General features: G+C 37.2%; 1 protein-coding gene across 6 annotated transcripts in view; it reads right to left on the bottom strand.

Annotated features, from left to right (window-relative positions):
- tweek (transmembrane protein KIAA1109 homolog tweek) overlaps positions 1 to 25,301 on the bottom strand; it is a 262,126-nt gene extending 236,825 nt beyond the window's left edge. For all 6 annotated transcript variants that reach the window (XM_081728543.1, XM_081728545.1, XM_081728547.1 and 3 more), the window contains exons 1-5: positions 25,182 to 25,301; positions 24,572 to 24,660; positions 18,794 to 18,892; positions 5,777 to 5,884; positions 3,033 to 3,170 (exon numbers count right to left, since the gene is read on the bottom strand). In XM_081728543.1, coding sequence (XP_081584669.1) covers positions 3,033 to 3,170; positions 5,777 to 5,884; positions 18,794 to 18,892; positions 24,572 to 24,660; positions 25,182 to 25,272 — 525 coding nt within the window. In that variant the 5' untranslated portion in view covers positions 25,273 to 25,301. The remainder of the gene's footprint in view (positions 1 to 3,032; positions 3,171 to 5,776; positions 5,885 to 18,793; positions 18,893 to 24,571; positions 24,661 to 25,181) is intronic.
- Positions 25,302 to 25,672: the final 371 nt, after the last annotated feature.

Here is a 25,672-nt window from a genome sequence, read left to right as displayed (position 1 = left end):
CATTTAGGACCATTTTTATTTGACTTTAGTACAGAGCTCAAACTTGCAATATACTGTATCACAATAGCGAGAAGCACGCATGATTTTTTTACACTTAACTATCTCCTATAAGCTATCGCTACAAAATATTAGAATTAACTATCTTCTATAAAATATAAAATATTAGAATTAACGTCATCAGCTACATTAATCAGTAGGGTCTCAAATACCAAGATGCGTAAGCTATTTGAAAAATTAAATTAAATCTTTCAGTTTTCGACCCACATTTGTTCCGTGTAAGCTAAAAAGGACGGTAATGATGACAATGAAGGAAGCAGTGGAATGAAGAAACTGGGAGGAAACGGGAGAACCCCGAGAAAACCCATGCACAGTGTTTGTGTAAGCTATTTGAAGGCATATGATTATCAAATCTCGTCGAACATGTGGTCACTTAATTTACCAAATCTAAATCTTCTAGACTATTATGTATCAAGCGTTGTTGAATAGAACACTAATAAACGCTCTCCTAATACTACTGATTCTCTAAAAGCTGTCTATATCCAAGCAACGTCCAACATCAATAAGGGCCATCTCCTTCGCATATAATCGCTTCTGATCTCATTGAAGCTCATGTATCAAATTCTGCATCAATAAATTTCATAGTTGTTTCGATATAGTTCTCTTAATTCACCAATATGTCCTTAAACACCTTATGCACCCAGTATTTACAACAAACCAAATAAAACATTATGAAGAAAAAGCTGGCGCCGGAGGAATATTCCTGTAATGCAACTCTCTTGTAGGCACGATAATGTGGTGGAGAACAGCTCGTACTGTAAGGGTTGACCATATATGATAGTCTGTATGGTCCTCATCATACCTCTCGTACCTCAGGAGCGCTGAGGAAGTGGGTCACTCCTTCGTCTCAGTAGTGTGGGCTGGGTGCAGGAGCCACGACCCTACCAGGGGAGCCGCCGCTCCCAAATGGACATTGTCTCTAAAGGTAGACAGTCTACATCAGCCATTGGGTCTGGTAATGTACAGTTGACCTCTCACGTAAGAAGAAGTAATTCCGTATTGTTTGAAGGACCCTACCGAAGGAAGGGTGTGGGTGTCCCTTCTAATGGTGGCTTACACGTACCATTGGGATTCGGACAAGTAGCTTAGCTACAACGTGTACGGGGTACCTAAACACGTTAAAGATAGGTAGCCCCGTATTGTTTGGGCGGGCCTACCAGGGAAGACACGGCTCCCAAATGACAATGTCTGCCTTGAGCAAACGGTCTACATCAGTCACTGGCTCTGGTAATGTACGGTGTACCTCTACCGTAATTAGATGAAGTCCCGTATTGCTTAGACGACCCTACCGGGAAGGGGGGGGGAGTCGGATTCCTGCCTGCCGGGAGGTCAAACGGAGGTGGGGAGGGGCCAATCTCAGGAATCGGTTCTGATCCCGCTTAAGGGAGGCAACTCTGTAGGATATGGGCCGGTACAAACTCAAATGGTGACTTAACACGTACCATTGGGTCCGGGATGAGATACGGGAGTATCTCGACGTGTGCGTGGTACCTCTACACGTCAAGGCGGTTGCCTTTTGAACGACAGAGGTAGGCTGGGTCGGGATTGAACAAGCCCACTCCGGCATTGCCTGGGGCCCTGGATTTGGGTTGGACTCTGCCGGGCTGTGGTCATACCGTGGGATTCGGTAGCTTGTGGGAGCCAATCCCAGGAATCTGGGTAACGGTGAACACGGGCGGGAGATGAGCTTGCTTTATAACGCTCGGGCGCCATGCCTGCAGAGCATGGAAGGACTGGCTCGCTAGCAGTCTGCCTTAACCAGTAGGATAACTGGTAGGCACTAAGGACTTCGGTCTGGCCGCGCAGTGGGCGTATCCCACTCCCTCAGAGAATGAGGGTTACATCGCTTAGGCGAGTCAGAATTAGGGGACAAATTCTGATGGTGCACCACGTGCACGTGGATACGATAAGTATCGAGGAACTACGGATGGGGTGCCTTGTTTGGCGGAACCCGTCCATCAAATAGACCGAACGGTTGCGGGCATGCTCTCCATGCATGCAACTAAGCGTGGCAGTAGTAGACCACTAGCAACCTATATGATAGTCTGTGCTCTCGTCAACTGCACCGGATTCAAGCAAGCCCCAACATAGTTCAGCGTTCACCTTAATAATGGGTTCTCTCCTTCAAACCTTGTGTTGCATAAGGATGTGAAACGCTAAAACTCAACTATTGAAGCAAAGTCTTGTGTTATATAATCCCAACTATATATAAAACTACATGAACTGACATAAAATAAAGCGGACTTCCGGTTGACGTTGAAATTTGGCATGATTGTAGCTTTCCGGGACCAACCCACAGGAAAATTGCCAAAAGTGAATATTTTTAATTTTAAAGAACTAAAAATCTTTCCCATGTAATTTATATGGAACAACTTATACACCCCAAAATATTTGGGCATTCCTGACAGGATCAGAACGATGAAATTTAGCAGAATTGTAGCCTTCCGAGTTAACGCACGGAAAAATTGCCAAAAGTGAATATTTTTAGTTTTTAAGGGGTTCAAAGGAAGGAGGGAGTTAAGAAATTCCCATGTTATTTCAATGGGCGTTTTCCTGTGATGCAAAATCTTATCTTTTAGATAGTTGAAATAGGAAAAGAAACTTTAAATTCGGTACAATTGTGGATTTGAGAGGTGCGACGCCGTAGGCCGAAGAAAAGTGGGAGTTTGGGGGCGAAGCTCCCAGCTGGCCAAATTCAGGAAATATTACGAGCAAATGTAAGAAATTCACTCTTGATGCAAAGACTCATACATAAGAGATGTGAGGCAATAGGCCGAGCAAATGCGGGGTCTCGGGCAGAGTCCCCAGCTAGTTTTTAATATAAAATTCACCAAAGGCAGATAACAAAAGTTAACTCCAATACAACCACAAATACACGTACAGGTATATACATAATCCATATGCACATTTTTTGTAAATTAAATAATCAAGTTAATTAATTAACATTTATGACCTTATTACCAAAGTCAACTAACCTGCAAACTAGTTGATGCTTCCAAGTGAAGCAACTGACCAGTGACTTTCGTTGTGTAGCCATCCTGATGAACAATCCATGGCATTGTTATTTCCAAGTAAGAACCTGGGCCTATGTTTATGTGCACAGCATTCGTCTCCTATAAATAAATAAATATAATACTTTCATGTTTCGATCCAAAGGACCCGATATCTGCAAGATCTGCTTGGGCTTAATGTTCATAACCAGATTAGAAAGTTGTAGTTCCCACTGAGGCATCTTACAATTATTATTGTATTATTGCATCTTACAATGAATAATAAAAAACGAACCTAGTCTTTCTAGAAGAGCGGGGAAAAAGGCACTTTGACATCAAAAGCAACAATCACCTCACAAATGGAAAAACAGGTATGGAAAACGAATTGCTTAACAGAAAATAATAAAAAATATTTTTTATTATTTTATTTTTTTAACGGTTTAATTACAGGCTTGGGTATTACAATAGAAAGTGTACTATGTTTAACTCCAGATTGAACATTTTTTATCAAAAAAATATTTTATTATAAGCAAAAAAATATTTTTATATATTCAAAATGTCTATTACATCATGACATCTGTTCTAAGTCAACAAGACTTCTCCCATAATGTAAAGAAAATGACGGACATCTATAAATTAATTTTGTGATTATCTAATAAATATGTTCAATACGAATGTCGCTAATACATTTTCCAGAAAATTATACATACAAATTTATTATTGAATAATAATAATAATAATAATACAGCTGATTATTTATTTAACAATATGTTTTAACATATTATAATTTTTGCCTAATTATTTTACATTTAGAATTTAACAAAAAGGAAATTTTATACACGGACATACATAATATAAAAATGTAAATTAAATGACAAACCAAAGAACATAAAATAAATTAGACATGCAAAACATTAAAAGAAATATCCTCAACCTGTCATAGATAAAAAAAGTTAACCGAAATATACAAAATGATGTACAAAGAATCAATGCATTACATAATATACGAAATTCCAGGCAACACTGTGCTGTGCAATGTGATATAATTGAACCTTCATATAGCAGTACTTGATGGTAGATGTGGCTAGCGTGGAACGGATTAACTATTTAAGATAAAAAACTTCTTCCATAATAGGAGCAGAGGGGAATGATTTAAAAATACAAGCTGCGTTTCCCCGCTGAATTGCTAAACTGAGTCTCTGTATTAAAAATTGTTTGCTCCGCGGATCTCCTGTTTTCGCAACCAGCTGTGAACCTATTTGTTTCAATAGATTCTTTGCCTCTTTGCTGAAAACACCCATTGTTTCAACAGCAAAGGGAATGAAAAAATGGTCTTCTTTTAAGCATTTATATTTTAAATGTTTTCGTCTGCACGCTGTTTCTGCCGCACTTCCAGCTTCCTTAGATGCTGATATGGTATGAGAAGCTGCAAAAGTATCAACACAAGTGACATCCCATACTAGACATTGCCCATTTTCCCAGGGGATTAACGTGATGCCATCTGGTCTTTTCCCATCATCCCTTGATAAACCTGATGGTTCTAAAATTGAAGGCACGTCTATGCTGGCCAAAGCACGCTTTAGGATGTCACTTAATTCAGCGTGACGGGACACTCTGCCTGCGCTTTTGGGACAGCTCAATGGATACAAACACTTTTCATTGACTTGCTCCCAACAAATGCATGTAAATTTTTTACACATGTTCATGCCAAGGCGTAGAGCAACACAAAGACGAAAATAAAAAATATTAACACACAACGCTTTAAAAAAAATAAGTATTTTTGCTAAATCTATCACTAAATACGGAGGGCAAGAAGAGATAGGAAGAAAGAAAAAAGAAAGAAAGAAAGAAAGAAAAGTGACTATGAAGTGTCCGGATGTGCGTTACCTTGGAATGAGGTCAGTACCATCTTGTGCCTCAGTAAGTGTTGGAAAGTTGAAGTGCAGAGTGATTCAGGGTGGGAGGTGGGGAAATAAAATTAATGGAATTGATTAATTGGTAAGAGTATTAGAGAGAGAAAGAGATACTAATAAATGAAAATGGAAATTTATACATCTATAATTAATTGAAAAAATGCAAAGCTGAAAAACACAAAGTTGCGAATTGAAGATGATAATAATAATAATAATAATAATAATAATAATAATAATAATAATAATAATAATAATAATAATAATAATAATAATTAATGACAGATAATACCAAACGAAAAACATTTATGAAAAATAACAGAAAAATAAAAAAGAAATTGGCAAGAATAAAAGTAGGTATATATGAAAAGAAAGAAACGCCAGAGATGCTATTGGGCTGATGAAAATTATATCAGAACGAGTTCTCGACGCAAAGGAATAGTACTTCATAGACTGGCAAAGCTTTCGACCGAATTAACTTGACCAAATTCTCGAAATATTTAAAAAGAAATTATGGTCAACTGGAGAGACGATCGACTCATTCGTAACCAGTACACAGAAAAAAAGAGTGAAGCTGCGCTTGAACGAAGGAGAAATCAACAGCGTGGAGATTAGGAGAAGAGTCAAACAAGAACGCAGTACATCACCTCAGTTATGCAACTTAATAAAAGAAGTTGAATGCTCCTCAGTTATGAATGCTTAATAAAAGAAGGATTAACAGGAGTTGGATATTTCAAAATTGGGAAATAGATCATAAACAAGGTGAGCTATGCGGACGATACAATTATTTTAGCTAGAACCGAAGAAGGCATTACTTACCTTATTTTTCGAAAACAGCACATCGATCGTTGCTTCGTTTAATGTACTCAGGCGTATATCGAATGACTGCACCTGTCGTCGCTCTCCCGGTTGTGGGACTTTGGTTACCTAAAAAATTAAAGAACACGTAATCTATTTATGAGAACTGATATTCAATAATAGCACTAAAAACAGAATCTCAAGTCAACAAACCCTTCACAGGAATAATTTATTTTCAGAGATGGGATGACAGTTCTAGCTACAACAATTCACCAATCGATTCCGGGTACAATATACAAATCGTCACCGAAATCAAACTATCTGCTGTAAGACACATTCATTTGTTACCTACAACATCGTACCATAAAGACTGTACACCATAAAGTACACCGTAAGTTGTCACCACAGAATAAAGTACCGCAATCCAAAAGGCAGTTTTTGTGTGATGAACCAGTTTATACATTCTCTATTCTTTTTATATTTTACACCAGAAAATCTCCTTGTAAAACGATTCTGACTTTGTGCTGCAGTGCAGGGAAATATTTTCCGTGTGCTTTCTGGTAAGGTGGGATATTGGAGTCGAGGAGTATTGCGATCTATCGAAGTGCCTTTCGACACCAAAAACAACACAGCTTACTTCAAGGAGAGTGTCATGAATCCTACGTATGACACACACATCTCCCACCTATACGGTGACGAGACAAAAGAAGTATGGATCCACAGAGACAAGGTTTTCAAGCATACCGCTTGATCATCCTAGACGTTCTACGCAAGGATGGAAAAAGAGAGGGGAATTCAAGTGACTTTTTATCAATCCATCAATGTGAAATTCCCGGACGTCTCATCAATAGACTACTGTATGTTTGAACTCCTCAAACAGGCACTTCTCGACGCCGTGGCCGCCGAGTGATCGTTCGGGTCTCTGGCTGTTCTACCGAACACAATCAGTGATGGAGAAAGGAAATTTACTAGCTAGGGAACTGGTTCAAATCCGACTACTTTTACCGTGCTCAACCTTCTGTAAACTGGAAACGTGTATCATTGGTATAACTTTATTCATCTTTTTTAAAACGACTGATGTGTATATACTCTACATTACCGGTACATAAATTATCTGCTGAATATTAATGTGCTAAATATTGTTATCGATTAATTCGTCTCCTTTCCTAAATCGATTGGTGTATACATTATACGAATTTGTGCTTGAAATACCTTATCATTGGGAAGTTGAGTGATATGTACTTGTATTTGAAGATGCACGTATTGGTATCAGTCGATATCAGTCGAGAATTGCTACTGCAGTTATTTACTGCTTTATGAGGAAGGTGTTATTTTCATACAAAAAAGTAGCCAGTATGTCTAAAACATTATCGTTTTTCCAATTGCAGCTGCTCCAAAGCACTGCAAACTATTTTTTAACCAGGTGAAAGGCAATGAAGGAAAAGAAACCTTCAAACCAACAACCATTCTGATAAAATTTGCTTATTGTCAACATACCTTCGTACAGTAAATACAAATTTATAATTTTGGACTTTACGAAGTATACAATGTAATTGTTCAGTAATTAACACAAGCAGGCATTCATTAATTTATATTAATATAGTAATTAATAAAACTAATACGTGGATTGATGGCTCAGTGGTAGAGTTTTCATCTATGGTATTCAAACCCAGGTCATGTGGGTTTTCGATGGCTAATATTGTGTTTGCAAATTTTCCCGTGGTTCTCTTGGTTCCCTTTCTTGTATTTCTTCCATCATCACTCATGGGATCAATAGTTAAGAATCGAGTTCCCTGATGAATATAATATTCAAACCGGAAGCGGTACAAATCAACAATTTCCGGTTTTAACGTTAATCACTGTACAGTAAATATGGTAATAGATAGTGAGAAGCAGTTAGCTGTAATCGACATATATAATATTCATATAGATAAAATGGTACTCAATTTGTGCATCTGTTGAAAATAGTGAGCTTCGTTATTTCGGGAGCATTTTCCGCTTTAGAAAATGTGTGCTTGTTAAAGAATGTAGAGCTGGGCCAAACGGAAAACAAATGAGAAAGTGTTAGAAATAGCATGAAGGAAAAGAACAATTTTAGATGTAATAGAAACGAGAAAGAGAATCTGGTTGGAACATTATCTTGAAAGTAATTGTGTCATGAAGAACGTGCTAGTACATATGGTGGCAGGAGAAACAGGGAACGGCGAAAGAGGCTATAGTTGATGATGGTATAAAAACACGAGTTAAGTAGTATAGGTTTGACTACTTGACCTGTCATGAGTCAAGTAGTGTAGGTTTGATGCGTATGCATTGTTTAAGCCTAGCTGTGACTTAGTATATCTATTGATATATGCTGAATTTTGACAACACCGAGGTGAAGGTTGACTAGTCATATTAACTTCAATCATGGATAGGAGATGTCGCTCACCGTACAATATTTAGTTTTCCTCGTCTGTGTGAATATGTTTGAAAAATGTATTGCTTTAGTCGCTCATAAGTAGCAGCAATGTAAAACAGATGTATGTCGCTCATAAGTAGCAGCAATGTAAAACAGACGTAAATCATCGATTTCTTAGGTTCTTGGTCAATTCATTCAGCTTTTCACCTTTTCTAGTTTCTCAAAATGCCATACTACAATCGAATGATCAACCATAGTTTCTTTGCAACTTCTCGTATTGTTGTTTTCCGCAGAACTGCTTCCGGGATCAGCTTCAATTCGTAGTATCCAACAACCAAACGACGTTAGTGATCTTCCTTATCCTCCAAGAGTAAGTAACCACAACAGAGTTTTTAGAACCAACCTTCTATTGTATGTTCGCTTACATTACCATAATTTACATCTCACTTTCATTAATGTTTCAATTTGTTTTGGATCCTTTGCGACCGAATTTAAATAGTTACGCTGCATTAGATTTTGGAAAATGTATAATATTTTGGCTTCCTATTGTCTCAGACATGAAAATAGACGAATACACAGATATATTTCTTATGACACATAATTCTACAATCTGCTAAACATAAGCTTTCAGACGATATTAGCAAGGGATACAACCAGCATATTTTATTAGGGATTAGATTTCTGAGCTGTCGGCATTAATGGCCATTTAGCCCGTCACGTATGAGGGTGACGTCCATCGGTAAGCACACTATCCAAGGAAAGGGAAGGAAGGAAGCGGCCTGGGACCTGTATGTTAGGTACCATTCCGGCATTTGCCTAGCGTGAATGAGGAGAAACTAAAAAAACAAAACCCACTCAAGATGGGAGGCCTGAAAAAGCTGTTATACTTTTTCGACCGAGTGTCCCCACCGGGAATCGAACCCGGGACCGCTCGCACCAAAGACGATAGTATGAGCGATTACGCCACGGGGGGTTATTATCACTGGTATGTATCAAAATAAAAGTTCCCGAATTCCTACATTAATTTTGTGCAAGCCAAGCAAATAGGATGCGGGGATATCCTACAGTCCATTCAGATAGTTTCAAAGCAAATCGTTACTTCGTTTTGCGCATATCATGCTGGGTTCAGAAACGAGCCACCACTGGTCCTATTAACAAATTATTCCACAAAGATTATTGTTTGCCTTATTTCCAAAAGTCAAGTACAGTAGACTCTGCACTATCCGGCCTAGTTAAGAGACAGAAAAAGAAAGAGAGAAAACCGTAATAAAATGGGAAATGTTTTGTAAACGACCTACTAAATTTGTAGCGCTTTCATAAAAACGCGACTATGCCAAGAAGAAACAGTCATCAATCAAGAACATTTTCAAAACCTAGAAACTACATATTTTGACTCTTTTAAGCCTAGTTAATTTTGATTTATTTTTAAATTGTATGTATGTACAGAGTATATTATGTTTTCTCAACCGTTGATACGCGAGCCGCTAAGGGTTATCCGTACTACTTATGGCAGTACGCCAGTACAAAAGTTGAGAACTCCTGATTTACATTATTTTCACGTTTCCTGCAATTAAATTAGACATTGTTAAATTTATTTTAAAATGTGTACACTACTTTTATTCTTTTTGACTCCCTTTTCAAGTAATATTGTTTAAATGTATGTTACAATATTAACAAAACCCTGTCTGCACTAAGTGTTCATGTAATATTAAAAAGACCGGAACGTGATGTAAAAAGTGTTTTTAATGGTATGTGTGGAGCAACAAGTGAGTAATCATTGTACTCTAATGTACCCTAATACTCCAATGCATTTTTGTTATCTTGCCTGCCCTTCTGCAACATTACCGGATAGTCGGTAGTCTACTGTATATACATTTACGATACACGAGATGAGAAATTTTCGAAGAGAGGCGAAAAAGGCTTGCCTAGAATCGATTTAAGACGAGAGAGAACCGTTTGGGAATCGAGACGAGACTTTTACAAAAAATAAGACAAGACAATAAAACTTCTTTCTCGTCTCGTCTCGTTTCGTGGGTAACACTAATATGGACATTTTATAGTCTAGTCCCTGTCCATAAGACCCGTAGGAAAGTCATGTCTGACGGCTGTTCTCTTCAAATCCTGTTAGTACATGTCTAAACAAGTGTAAATCACGAGGGTAGACTTTTTGACTTATGGGCAGTTTTTTTCTACAGGGGCGTAATTCTAGGGAGCGACGCCCAATTTTAGTTGTTGTCGACTTTTCTTAAAATGATTGTAGCTGCCATTGTGATTGTAGCAGAACAATGAATGAGGGTTGTTTTTTTCTAAATAGTCCACAAAATAAACCTAGATATAGATTTTTGGCGTAGCCGTACAAATAGAGGGGGAAGAGGGGGGCAAAGTCCAATTTTAGCTAATTTTATAAAAGTCTGTTTTCATTTTCTGTTCATAATGTCCAAACGGTGATATCTTGTGTGACAACGATTTCTTGGCCAAGACTTACAACAATCCTCTATACAAGGACGCAATTTTTGACAAAAATCTTCCAAAAGTTATCTCCACAAAAAGAAAAAAAAGTAATATAGTCAGATGCGCGAAAATTTTCAGAATGTAAACTTCCGTGGTTTCGTGTTTGCTTCACTACACACGTTGCAATTCTAATAGAAGTAGAAAATTATTAACACATCGTTGTATTATTATTCACGAGTTCTAGAATAAACAACACTGATAATGTTCTGTGTGATATTCCTGCTCCAAAAAGTACATGATGTACAAGAATATTTCTTGGTATTAAGTGGCTTTCTTTGTGAACCTTTTGCTAACTGTGGATAACTTTGTTTTAATTTTGTGAATTAATAATGAGTTTCAATGTAAAATGTCTCGAATTTTACCTCTAAAATAGAAATTCTGTCATATGTGAATTTTTCCAGGTTTTGTTTACATCAGCTGCTAGAAAGGATGGAGACAAACGTATTGATTTAGTGTGCCTTATTGCCTGCTATCTCCAATTAAAAAAAAAAAAATGTTTATGCATTTCAGGTGGTGATGTTATCTTCGCTGCAGGAATAATTTTGAATGTATTCATGTCTAGTCTAGTAATAATGAACTATCTTTTTTCTTGGAGATTACTGATGTAATAATTTTCTGAAAGTATTCGAAGTTATTCTGGTGAAGTAGTTATGGCATCAAGTGTGGGAAGTTCTTTACCTGGAGTGAAGTTAACACAAGGAACTAGTAGTGATTTTGACCTTACAAAATGTGTGATTTGCCAAAAGATAGACAAAGGTCACAAGACTACAACTTCAGCAATTGGTAGAAATAATATAAAAAATGCTGCTGAAATCAGGCAAGATGAAGTGTTGCAGAGACTTCGTTCAATGGATTCTGAAGTGGAATTTGTGTACCATTGCAATAATACCTGCTACAAATCTTACACACTGAAAAAATCGTTACTTAAATTACAAAGAGATAGTGATGTTACGATTCAAGACTGTGAGGATGAAGAATCGCCAATTAAACAATCTACAAAAAAACTACGTTCAGACACACTATCCCGTACAGAACCGTCATGTCAAAAAAATCCAGTATGCGAAGTAACATGCCTAGTGTGTGGCCTCAATAAACACGCTGGCGTTAGGGAGAAGCACAGAATTTGTGAAAGTAACTGAGCTCTTGTCTTCCTCGAGGTAGCAATGTTTTTTAAAGACGATGTGTATACGAGAACTTGTGATCTAGAAGATGAGTCATCAGTTTTTGGAGCAGACTTATACTATCATAAAATATGCCTAGAAACATACGTTACTAAATTCAGAAGAAGTTCACAGGAAAACAAAAGCACTGAAAGAAAGTCGCCTAAAGAAGAAACGATGAAAGAACTTTCACCTGTAATCAAATAGCTTCTGGAAGATGGCTGCGGTGTTACTTTGTCAGAAATACGAGATTACTTAAACGGTAAAGGGACAGGAATCGTGATAAGCAACAAAGAGGTCAAGCATTTTTTACTGAAGATTTTTGGAACTACGATTAAATTTTCTAAATCTATTAAAACCAATGAGTCTCTTATTGCCTATTCTTCAAATTTGACTACTAAGACACTAATACGGAGCGTCCGGAACCACAATGCTATAAGAGATGCCGGAATATTAATAAGAAACTTCCTTAAAAGTTGCAACTTTGACCTTGACAAAACAATTGGTGATGCTCAAGATCTGAAGAAGTCATGGATCAATACCCCTGTTCCACAAACACTGCTTGATTTTTTATCAGAACTTTTCCAAGTAGGACGATTGTCTCTTATGTGATGCTCCACGGAAGACGTGGATTTACTTGAAGACGACGGAGTCGTTGATAGTGAGACCACTGATAAAGCTGAAGATGACGTACTGACAAAAAATTCTCTTTCTAGTAGAACTAAGTTAATTTTTCAGATTCTCTTCTATAACGTGCATAGAGGCAAGAAAAAAACACCTTTACATCTTATGACAGCCCATGTTATACATGAAAAATGTAAAAGTTTGATAACATCTTTCAATAAACTTGGTGTATCTGCCAAAGCTACAACCAAGTTATGCATGCACGTGCCAGATTAACTCAGTACACGGTCTAGTCTTGTTCTGACGGTATTTCACTTCCAAGTCGCTTTGTTAGTAATGAATTTACAGTGGGTGCGATGGATAACATCGACCACGAAGAAGCTACACTTTCAGGTTTGCAAGGAAGTCATGACACTGCTCTGGTAATATTTCAAGAGAAACCTAAAGAGGCAACAAAAAGTCCTATTCACTGGATATTGTTGAGAAGAATTTCTCCAAACGTGTGACGTCTCAACTCACATGTCAAAGCCTAAAGCATTATCTTAAGCAATCGCTGCCTTTGATGGTACCTCAGAATTTAAAAAAGTTTGAAGATTTATTTGATGCGGATGTAATTGAAGTGACATTAAGGGAATCTGTGATCAGCATGATGAAAACTTTGCATTCACTCAGTGATAGGGACGTTAATATAACCTGGGGGGCTTTCAACGCAGTGATATCGAAATCTGAAGTTCCTCTTCAGCAAGTTGGGTTCTTACCTATATTGCCATACCCTAATACAGCATACGACAGTTTCTATTTTGCAACGAAAAACTTCCAGTACCTTCTCAATCATCTTCATCAACCCGCTTTACCTATAGCTTGTGACAATGGAGTTTACCACATTGCTGCAGAAATCCAAATTACTTCAAACGAGTTCCCGGACATCGTACTGATGATGGGATCTTTCCATATGACCAAAGTACTATTGGCGTGCATAGGTAAATGATATATCAGGAAGTGGATTAGAAAACATCCTTATTGAAAACTCAGTATTTGGACCAAGAGTAGTCGAAAGTGTACTGAAAGGGAGTAACTACATTCGTTCTACAAAAGCAATGTTCATGCTTGCTGAAGTAATTGCAAGGCTGAAATGGAAAACATTTTTGAAAGGCAATGTCAGTGCACCTAGTAAAATAGTCACCGACACATTGAGAGCAAATAAAGATAAAGATATTGAAAAAGCACAACTCCTGTTTCAAGATCTTACTAACAATTCTATAAGCTTAATCCAAGGGATGAAAGACTTCTCTCAGATGAATGCGGAGCGATCAGAAACATGTAAGTACTTGGAAGGTTTTTTGTTTCTTGTGTCTCTTCTGAAGAATCTTATTCGAGCAGACAGAGAAGGTAAATGGCTTCTTCATTTGAAAACCGTTCAAGAACTCCTTCCAGTGTTTCGCGCTTTTGATAGAATCAATTACTTGAGGTGGGCATCCCTGTATTTAGAACAGATGCGAAACTTGGAATTTCAACATCCACAAGTTTTTGAAAAATTCATGAAAGGATTCTTTGTAGTCCGAAGAACCACAGGAAAATTCAATGCGGTTGGCTTGGACATGGCACTGGAGCAGACGATAAATAGATCCAAAAAGCACAAGGAGGAATAATTGGCCAAACAAAAAGAAAAGAGTACGTTGTTGAATGGCAGTTAATCTACCATGAGATTCTTGAAATAAGAAATGCTTTCCGATCATTAATAGGCGTTGACTACGAACGTCAGATACATCACGAATTAGTAGGGAAACAGAGTGAGGTGCTTGAAGCAAGCATCCAGATGATGTGCTTTTATATTGAGGATAGACAAAATCCTTATGATACCACTGGAATGATGAAACTCCAAAATCTATCGACAAATGAACTTGTACCGCCACATAATGCAAAATCGAAACTTTCCTTTGCTGCAAATGGGAATGCACTTTATCTTGAATTTAGGAGTGAGAGGTTTGTTTCCAAATCAAAAGCACTATCTGCCCCAATACACAAAGTGAAGTTGTCATCTTTCAATTGTGTTGGTTCAGAGAATGCAAAAAATGACAGGTCTAATTCAGTTACATATATCATCTATGCGCAAAGACTTGTTAATATTTGTAAGGAGAGAGGCATGTTATTGAGCGAGATTCTAAATTATGACATTTTACCAGTTACAACATTGATGGATAAAACAGTGCAACTATTAAACCGCAGAAATCGGATTTGATGACTGCTTTGATAAGGAAATTAGACGATTCCGAGTGCAGTTATACTTTTGAAAAAAAATCTACCGACATATTTGATAGTGGATGTTATGAACCAAATCCGCAGGATGCCTCTAAAAGAATTTTATACTTTCGGTGACCTTTTCGCTGCCCTCGTTGAAAGCATGAGTTCCATTGACCAAGAAAAGTCACGAACGGATTTTGTTTTTGATAGCTACGTAACAAACTCGATTAAGAACGGAGAAAGGGAACGAAGAGCTAAGGTTCAACCAATAACTGTATCTAACATTTCAGCTTCTACTCGATTGCCGGTTCAAATGAACAAATTTTGGGCGTCCATTGAAGTTTCTTTCTTGAAGTTTTATTCGAATGAAAGGTCTTCAGGCTCTTTGGTTCCGAAAGTCTTCAAAAGAGTGAATACCAATTCACACGTTAGCACGAAACATTGGCACATTATGTGACGTCATTCTATCAGTGGATTTCCTCACAGGTTCAAACGTCACTAGTAAACTGGGGACTAAGTTTTTGGCCTTGAAAGCAAATCCTGAAAAGTACCTTCTATATTTTGGCCAGCAGTTACCTGCAAATCCGGATACATTTTGACTAGCAGAAAACTATCTTGTACAGGTGCTAAAGCCTGGAAGTCCGTCTGCAACGTTTGATCAGTTACGGCTCGAACTATTTTCACATTCAAAGACTTCAAATCTGCTATCACTACCACCTACAAGCTTTTCAATAAGTGCACATCTTCAGCGTATCTTTTTCATGGTTTACACTTGCTCTTGTGTATTGAGTTCACTGTTATTAGAACATTATGGTGGTCAGTGGATGACGACGGTACGATAATTCCAAACTCTCATTTAAACTTCCTCCCAGAAGATCTCTTGATTACTTCTGGCTGCAAAAGGAAATGTACAAAACGTTATCGCTGTATCTCCAACTTTGTGTGTTGCATAAACTTCTGCAAGTGCGGTGAATTCTGTGAAAATCGAGAGAAAAATGACTTCTAGCTACTTTAACGCATTTAACAGGGGTGGGCGATTACCTTAACAAAAATATAAAATTTTAAATACTGTAGGCCTACACATATATTTATAAAGAGGTAATTCTTCACCTGATCTACTCACGTAATTATTCTCCAATAATATAACAACATACGATATCATTCAAAAAGGATAACATCCCTCTCGAATAATGTCTCCTTGATCCGAAGAACATTATTAGTGCTGTTTATTCTAGGACTCGTGAATAATAATACAACGATGTGTTAATAATTTTCTACTTCTATTAGAATTGCAACGTGTGTAGTGAAGCAAACACGAAACCACGGAAGTTTACATTCTGAAAATTTTCGCGCATCTGACTATATTACTTTTTTTTCTTTTTGTGGAAATAACTTTTCGAAGATTTTTGTCAAAAATTGCGTCTTTGTATAGAGGATTGTTGTAAGTCTTGGCCAAGAAATCGTTGTCACACAAGATATCATCGTTTGGACATTATGAACAGAAAATGAAAACAGACTTTTAAAAGATTAGCTAAAATTGGACTTTGCCCCCCTCTTCCCCCTCTATTTGTATGGCTACGCCAAAAATCTATACCTAGGTTTATTTCGTAGACTATTTAGAAAGAAAACAACCCTCATTCATTGTTCTGCTACAATCACAATGGCAGCTACAATCATTTTAAGAAAAGTCGACAACAACTAAAATTGGGCGTCGCTCCCTAGAATTACGCTCCTGTAGAAAAAAACTGCCCATAAGTCAAAAAGTCTACCCTCGTGATTTACACTTGTTTAGACATGTACTAACAGGATTTGAAGAGAACAGCCGTCAGACATGACTTTCCTACGGGTCTTATGGACAGGGACTGTATTATTAAGTAAGTAATTCCTCTTCTGCGACTACCCCGTCGAATCTCTAAAAATCCTTTTCTAGTGATACCTACTGTATATCTTCTCCAAATTTCAAGTTTCTAGCTTAAGCTGTTTGGCTTGAGCGTTAAGCAGTCAGTCAGACACTCACTGTCAGGACTTTTTTTTCAAATAAATATATATATATATATATATATATATATATATATATATATGAATACAGGCCGCAACTAAGGAAGAAGGAACGTGTCCTAAGCGTGTGGTTGGAGGGGCCCCTAAAAAGGGCAATGGATAGATAGATGTACATATAAATTAGGAGGCGCCGAATTTCATGTTTGCCCCGAGTGACATAAACCCTACACGAATAAAGAAAATATAATGTCCTTGAAGTTGGCAAGGCACTTACGTCAGATCCAATTTCAACTTTACACGTCGCTATGCTACGTTAATGTTCGATAGTGACGCAAATCGTTAGTACTCCACAAATAACGTGTACTTTTTAAATAATGAGTATGGGTCTTCTGACTGCATCCAACAGACGCTCATCTAAGAATCATCTCAAAAATGAGGTTAACCGTTAAAGCAATGTAAGTGCTCATTAGTGCCATCATTATTTACGTTAATGCTTCCATCGTAGAGCTCTTGGCGTAATAATATGACTTTAACAACCTTATACATCAGGCTCACCTTATTAAAATTAGCCAAACGAATACGATAACACTACGCGCTTTGTTAGAGTCTCAATACGACTCCCAATTCTCCCGAACATAATACGCAATGTGGACATGCTGGCTAACGTGCCCAAGTTAGTTACTTTGTTGCATTGTTTATCTGTTATTTATTGCTAGTCTGCAAAATATTCCTTACATTAATATGCTATTGTCTTTGATAGTCATTGTGTATTTACAAGTAGTATTGCATTACTGTTAGAAGATAACAAAAAACAATAGATAAAATCTGATACTTAACCGTTCATATTTTTCTTTTACAGTACATAAACTAATAATAATAATAATAATAATAATAATAATAATAATAATAATAATAATAATAATAATAATAATAATAATAGGGTCATTGCACCTCTAATCGATCAATTTTCGAAGGTCTTCCCGGAGACCATCATGGATTTTCATCAAAAGTTGTACACATATAGTGGGTGGTATCAAGAGATAAAATACCAAGTTTAAAAGCATTCATGCAAATAAAACCAAAGTTAGAATAAAATATGCACCACAGTGCGTAGGCCCAATATTTTCCAAACTGAGCGATGTTGCCCACGGCACGTTTTCAGTGTCTCACAACTTTCTCATTATGAATGACATCAAGGTGAAATTTACAGGATTTGCAGAACCCATAACAAAGGGAAGGATTTCGGATGGTATCGGCCAAGACCTGTATGTTTAGTACCATCCCGGCATTGCCTGGTAGGACTGAGGGAAACCCTGGAAAACATCAGTCAAGACAGTCGGCCGCGAGACATGAACCCGCGGCGACCTCCCGAATGCCAATCCAACGCGCTCCCAAGTGCACTACGACGACTTCGTGCATTACGTTACTGTTTGAGATTTAAATCAATTAGTTACGTTTTACAGATTCATAACTCCCACATACTTTGCAATAACAAGATGGAATTTATATGTCATTTACAATATGATATGTTCTTCAAGTATGTAAGTACAGAAGTTCGTACGAGCTATCAGAATTGTGCTACAATGTTGCCAACTTGTGTATTTTTTCGTTGCTTTTCTTTTTTTTTTTTTTTCATTGTTAAATTACAATAAACGTAAGTGGCCTACAGTTTTGTTATTACCCTGTTTGAAAGTCAGGGTTTGAACATCAAGTTATCCTGATCCAATAACACCGAAGGTAAACCCAGAAGTGAACTAATATACTTTCAAATAGTACTGCTTTTCTTATACACATAACTATTCAAAATATTACACAGGAGTTCACCTTAACAGTATTTCTTAACACATCGTGATAAACTACAAATTTTCTATATAGTTTGTATGATGCTGAGTTTTAGTAAGAACTTTCCCGATTAAAAAAAAAAAAAAAAAAAAAAAAAATACCAATTTTAAGGAAAGATACTCTTACTACTAATAGCTAATAACTTATGTTTTCAATCTAACTATTGTAGAATTTGTATTCTTCAAGTATGCTTTAACAGCACAGTGTTAATACTACCTTATAAATATAATAGCATTATCATAACGTGAAGACGAAAATGCTTACTTTCAGAGATTGGTAGTCGTTGGGAAAAAAGAATTTAAATAAATGCTCTCGCTGACGATCTGCCCAAGGACCGTAACTGAAATCTGTTCCTTTACCACACTGAAAAGAAGCAGAAAAATAATTAGCAATTCAAATTACAAATTACGAAGGAAAGTATGCAAAGCATAAATAATTATGATATACAAATTGTGAAAAAATACACGACTGGACTGCGTCCAATCCAAGTCTCCAACTTACAATGTCGGTGCGTTAATCACTATGCTATCAAGTCCGCTCTCTGAATAGCCATACGTTCTGTAACTACTGAAGTCGATGCTCAGGCACGGAGACCACTCGGGCTCCATCATTACGCCTGCTTTGCTTGGACAACCCAGACTGAATCTCTTCTCCGCACGCAAAGAACATGCATATCAATTTACGATTATTCTTGAATTTACGTCCTCTAAAATTCCAGTTCAAATTAAGGGCTACTAAAGTACCTGAATCAATTTAGTATCATTCTTAAAGGCAGAAAAAACAAAAAATGTATTTCAACAGAATAAAACTATATGAACAGAAGAGCATAAAATAGGTCATATATATTTTTACATGCATTATATACTAAACGATCAATGCATTAGGAACACTTACCTAATAGCCTGTTTGTCCGCCCTTCTGGGTAATTACAGCGCTTAAACGAGCATAGATTTTAAAACATGCTGAACATCATGAGGGTTCAGTCCAAGCCTTGCCTGCAGTAGCAGTTCCTCCTATTGTTGCACATTTTGAGGAGGTTGGACAGCACGTTGCACAGTAAGTTCCAGTATATACTATATATGTTCAATGAGGTTACAGTCTGACGAGTTCGGAGGTTACGGTAGTGTTGAGAATTCTTTTTCAAGTTCCTCCAATCATTCTGTAGTAATCATAACCCAATGACATGTTATTCTTCTGTAATACGGTACTATTATCAGGGAGCTTGGCCTGGATATATAGCGCACATGATCAGCTAATAGATTGCGATACCATTCGATATTCAAAATTTGGTGAATGATGACTAAGCTCTAAGGAATGCCTGGAGCTCACCTCCCAGGCAGTTACACCACTGCCGCCGACCTCTTGAACTCCCATGATGCAACCCGGAGACATGACTTTGCTTACTGGCATGGTTTAGTAAAAAAGAAAAAAGCGGGGGTGGGGGACTCATCACTCCAGACAACCTTCTTCCATTGATCCATAGTTTAAGTTTAATGACACCTTGCCTTTGCCCATGCCTGGCGTAATTATCGATGCCCCTATGTTGTCTGGACTACATGTTGGTCTATGACTATGATATCCCAACAGATGCAAAGTACGTCGCATGGCCGTTGCTGAAATTAGTCCTATTGGCCTACTATTGTACTGGTGAGTCAATTGTTCTGCTGACGCATGCCTGTACTGAAATACCATATATGAATACCCGTCATGAGCAGATGAATGCCCGTCATTCAACCACTGTTGGTACAACTTTGATACTGTAGTCCTTGAACATCCCACCAATGTGGTTGTTATATATATATATATATATATATATAGGCAATAGCCCTTCGCCCCCCCCCCCCCTCTTCGCAATGTTTCCTCGAAAGTCACCCATAACCTTGTTTGCTTATAATATACGTCCTCTATCACGTTAGATTGTATTCGATAACGGTGCATATCTTCTCTGCTACCTGGTCATCATGTGGGAGCCACGTGCTATGGATCTTTCCAATCCAGTGCCAAGTGTTCCTAATGTAGTGGTCATTCTGTACATATTTTATATATATATATATATATATATATATATATATATATATATATGTGTGTGTGTGTAAATTTTGTTCCCATAAGATTTCATACTAACTAACCTAACCAAATTGAAAGAAAAGTAATATCAGGTTCTGTTAAAAGTATTGGTCCTTTGGAAGTCAAATTTGAGAATACATGTATTGTTATTTGTAACTACCAATATTAAACCACATATGCATCATTTTATTTGATGACCTTCTACCATTTGTCCAACAACACCGTAATACGTCACTTAGAATATCTGTAGTTTCTGGTCAAATGATTCTGACACATGATTTGCCCAGGCTTCTTTTGAAACTACCTTCACATTATTCAGGGAGTTCTGCTAAGACCGAAACAAATGATAGTCTGACGGCTCCAAGTCCAGGCTATAAGGTGAATCAATTAAAACCTTCTAGCTCCGTTCGCTTAATTTCTGAGGGGTCATTGAAGATGTATGCAGTTTGGCATTGTCAGCGCGATATACATCACCCTCCCTGTTGACCGGTTTCAGCCGTTTCTTTTGAATTACTAGGTCCACTCACGCTAACTCTTTACAGTACAGATCCGAGTCTATCGTTCTGCTCGGCGGCAGCAACTCGTAATGCAGGATGCCCTTCCAATCACTATAACCTTCCACATCACCACTTTCCTGGGCGTTAGTGTGGGCTTTGCCACAGGCTGTGGTGCTTCTCTTCATTTTGACCACGATTTTTTTTTTATTGCCCATTGCTGTCATAAATTAGCCATATTTCATCATTCGTGATCAACTGCTACAGAAATGGCTCGAGTTCCTTACACTTCAGTAGAGATTTGCAGATGAAATTCGATCGAGTAAATGTTTTTGTGTCAGATCATATGGCACCCACACGAAGAGTTTCTTTTTTGTAGCCAGTTTTCTCCAAATCTGTGGGTGCATGCATGAACCTGATGTTACATTTAAAGCATTGTGAAATAAAGAGCTGCAAAGTTTTCGGGATATAATACTTACATTTATTGCTTTTATCATTACAGTGCGATTTCATAATTTAGTAAATGATCATAACAAAATATCCACAAATCGCGAAAACATTACGTACACAATTGTTGGAAAGAAAAATGCCACCTTTGACAGACAGTTCTTAGCGTGCATGAACCTGATATGTTACATGATAGTGACACTACTCTTAGTTGTCACCGCTTTCTTCCTCTGCTAGCGTTTCTATTTCGCTTTCTACGTCTAGATCTCTTTCGGTATGTTGACCTGCAGAAAACCGTAATTTCCTGAGCGATGGATTAACACATTGCATACCCACGTAGTAGTTTCGAAATTTTGGTGGAATATAAATGAGAAGCTTTCGCAAATACTTTCGCAGCAGACAAGTTTTCGTCCGAAGTACAGAGCAGGCAATTCCTTGAGACTTGGGCGCTGGCCACGCATTGTTTGCCAATTAGTTGATTGTTTCCCGATTAGTTATATCAGAGTAAGAGTACGCGATATGGACAATACCGGGTTTCTCTTTGGTAATTCTAATTTTGGAAGCTTTCTGTATGTAAACCTTGAACACATTCTTTGCTGAAGACTAATGATGAAACAACACGAGCAAGGGAAAAAACACATCATCATTTCTGTTACTTGGAAAGGTTCGGCTTTTTTTGATGTTCTAATAATGTCGGTCCACTGATGTGGAGTGTATACTGCTGTTGTAGATCTCTTCTTCTTCTTTTCAATAATTCCAAAATCCCTGTCACAATATAGGAAAGTATGACCAGGTAACGGAAAATTTTGTATATAGTACTTCATCAAAAATCGCTGGTCGTGCACTAAGTGGTATCAGAATGTAGGCTATGTATGATATTTTTGTTTTTGTTCTGGCCGCCACAATAACCAGACTATGCTATTAGTTTCCTCCTTCCTTGAAATACTTCATTATTATTCTTTATATAGGCCATTAGACATGAGGCCACATCCTGCGAACCTCGGCTGGCTAAATCTTCTGGCCAAACATGCATAGATCCTCCATTTACATCATGTACTCCTAGATTATATATCCAAAGTTGCCTACAATAGAAAACAACATTAGTGGATATATATGGTGTAGGCAGTGCCTGTTGCATATCAAAAGCTATTATCCATACGTGTGAATTCTCTCTTGCAACACGAAAATAGTGTTCCATCTGGGTTTGAGCGGCTTAAGCTTTTCGTAAGTGAAGTTCGCTTTCTTGCTCACTTGTCTTTCATGTATCTGCATCCCTTACACTATTGATGTTTATAGGAAGTTTATCACACGTTTTCATGTGACCAGTTTAAGAAGTCCAAAATGAAGTTTAAAATCTTTCATGAAAATCTCCCTGAAAATGCGGAATATTGCAGGCCAAATGGCTCTTTCTGTTGCACACTGGACGTGCATACCGCAGATTTTCTTCTCATTTAGTTCAGGGGAAAAATAATATAGATTAGGATTGTGTCGACATGTATAATGGCTTACGTATTTGGGAACACTGCCTATGAAATTACGACTGTGCTCTTTTGTCTCTTCGGGAATACGATTTGGTCGTGAGTCATGTAACAAAATATTTAAAAAATAATTATTAAACGGAATATCAGTTACCTGTACAATCTTCTTTCATTTCCGACAACTGTTTACTTCTTGTTGTTTCATCTCTCATTGTCGCTGCGGCCACTACAATGTCGTTTGCATCAAGAATAGGAAGAGCAGAATGCGGCAAGAACGTATCAGATTCTTGCACGTTACAATCGTTAATTCCAATTCCTGTTACGATGTGTGCGCCAACTTTTGGTGGGTTTGTAAACTTCCCACAACTCTGCATTTTTTTTTTATTTATTTTTTTTTCAGAAAGTCGGATAACTTTTGGAGCCTTCATAAATGGCGATAACTCACTTTTCACCAAAAATGTCACATATCAGGTTCTTGCATGCACCCACAGAAATGGTTTAACACGGTTTGGTGATTGAAATTTAGGTCATTGGCGATGTCATGACTGCCTACATGCCGGTCTTGCTCGACTTTTGCCACAATGTCATACACTTTTGCTGTGATTGGATGCCCACTGAGATCTTGAACATTGAAATTTCCGGAACAGAAGTCCCTAACCATATTTTGTTATTGCTTTTGATTACGCATCTGACATAACCAATGCAATTTTTTGCATGGTCCTGCGCAGCATTTGCGCCTTCAACGAAACAAAATTGTAAAATGTAGCAGTTTTGCGGAAAATTCACTCATCTTCACGGCGCAATACCTTCCTTCTGATTTAAGAATTGCATCACTTTTTGCATATCTACTAGCCCCAATTTCCATTATCAAACGACGTTAGGCTTAATCCGTTGTGATTCATATACTCTGAAATTTAGAACACTAACCATCCTGCGCATAAAAGGTTCAACACTTTTTAGACTACCTGGTATGAAATGAAGTTAGGTTGATTTTAAGTTTAACGTCCCTTTCAGCAGCGAAGCTACATAATACAGGACCTACTGATTAACATGGAATCCAAACCACTTGAGCTCCCGTCGGGAATCGAACCCGGGTCTCCCATGCCAAAGGCATGTACACTAACCGCTTAGCAAGGAATGAGCTCTGATGTGAAATGGAATTATCTTATTCGTCCTCTACACGTTTATCGTATGTTTTCAATCTAATGCGTAGATCTTATTCGCAGCAAAAAATATGTAGAAAAAATATAATTAGATAGTCATAATAAAAACTACAAAACTCATTTTGATTGTAATGATGTGGAGATACTTTACAACTTGGCAGTGAGGACAAATATGACGGGCGCACAAAATACGAAGTTTTTAGTTAATTCTAATCTATTCTTGCACATTAGTTAAAAATAATATTGAAAGCATATTGTGTTTATATTAGCGGATATAAAAGAAAATAGTTAACATAAACAAGGTTACTTCAGTACATGAGAAAAGGAAGGTACATAGGAGCGAACAAAATAAGGTTATATGCTGAATCAAATCTCATAAAATGAAAGACTAACCTTGATATCCATGCCCCATATGGGAGGAGCTGATTCAACAATATCTCCATTTGCAAGCTGTAACATTTCAGGTTCTTCTGGGACCAAGCCTGAAAAATTAAGTTAAAAATTACTTTAAAAATTTTGACTTATGTATGAATTAGTCATTTACAACTAATTATTTTTAAAACAGCAGTTCTGTGATACAAATGCCTAGTAAATACACAGTTTTACTTCCTGCTGTAATATTCTAAAACGTAATCTAGCTATACGTAAAATTTTCTTTCAATATACACTGTTTGATATGCAAAACAATTTACTTAATACATACATAAGATTTCCATTAAGTCTCAGTAATTATTTAGGTATAACAAAAACTATGTATACGAAATCTCAAAGTGGATATCGGAAGGATTTACTTACAAAAAATATTTAAAGCATTGGCGCTTCATAGGTATTATGTTGTTCTTTAAATGTTTTTCTTGCTTTCCTTTTTGTACTCAAAGAATTACAAGCGCAGTTTTTAACGAAATTAGAAAAAGAATTATAGTGGTAAGAGAAATAAGACAAGACCTAACTTTTAACTGAACAAAGCATTCAGAAGTTATATGTATCAATGCTGATACGTCACCTGGCTCATCCATATAGTAGTAAAGTTCCACATTATTGGAGGATAAAACAACGAAGCCTTCTCCCATATAACGTGGTGGATCATCAATCATTCCTGTATACTTTGGACTCGGAGCAAGAATAACCTGGAAAAGTGCAGAGAGTACTCTGAAAGCTATAGTAAACATTTTAGCTTTAGATTTACGAATGGAAAATTGCACTGAAGAACTCGAAAGCTTCATGTGAAATAATTTTCTTACTATCTCTCTCTCTCTCTCTCTCTCTCTCTCTCTCTCTCTCTATATATATATATATATATATATATATATATATATATATATATATATATATATATATATATATACAGAGAGAGAGAGAGAGAGAGAATTTAAAACATCTATTAGCAACATTTCACTTAAACGAAAACCATTATTACATATGGAGCTATATTTTCACTGTTTTTTACTACTTAAAAGGTACGAATTTCTTGATGTGAATATCGATTTGATACGC

The sequence above is a fragment of the Thermobia domestica genome, chromosome 10 (assembly GCF_964235325.1).
Source record: "Thermobia domestica chromosome 10, izTheDome1.hap1.1, whole genome shotgun sequence".
NCBI classification, from domain to species: Eukaryota; Metazoa; Arthropoda; class Insecta; order Zygentoma; family Lepismatidae; genus Thermobia; species Thermobia domestica.
Note: the sequence above shows the minus strand (reverse complement) of the source record. Positions and strands in the feature narration are given on the sequence as shown.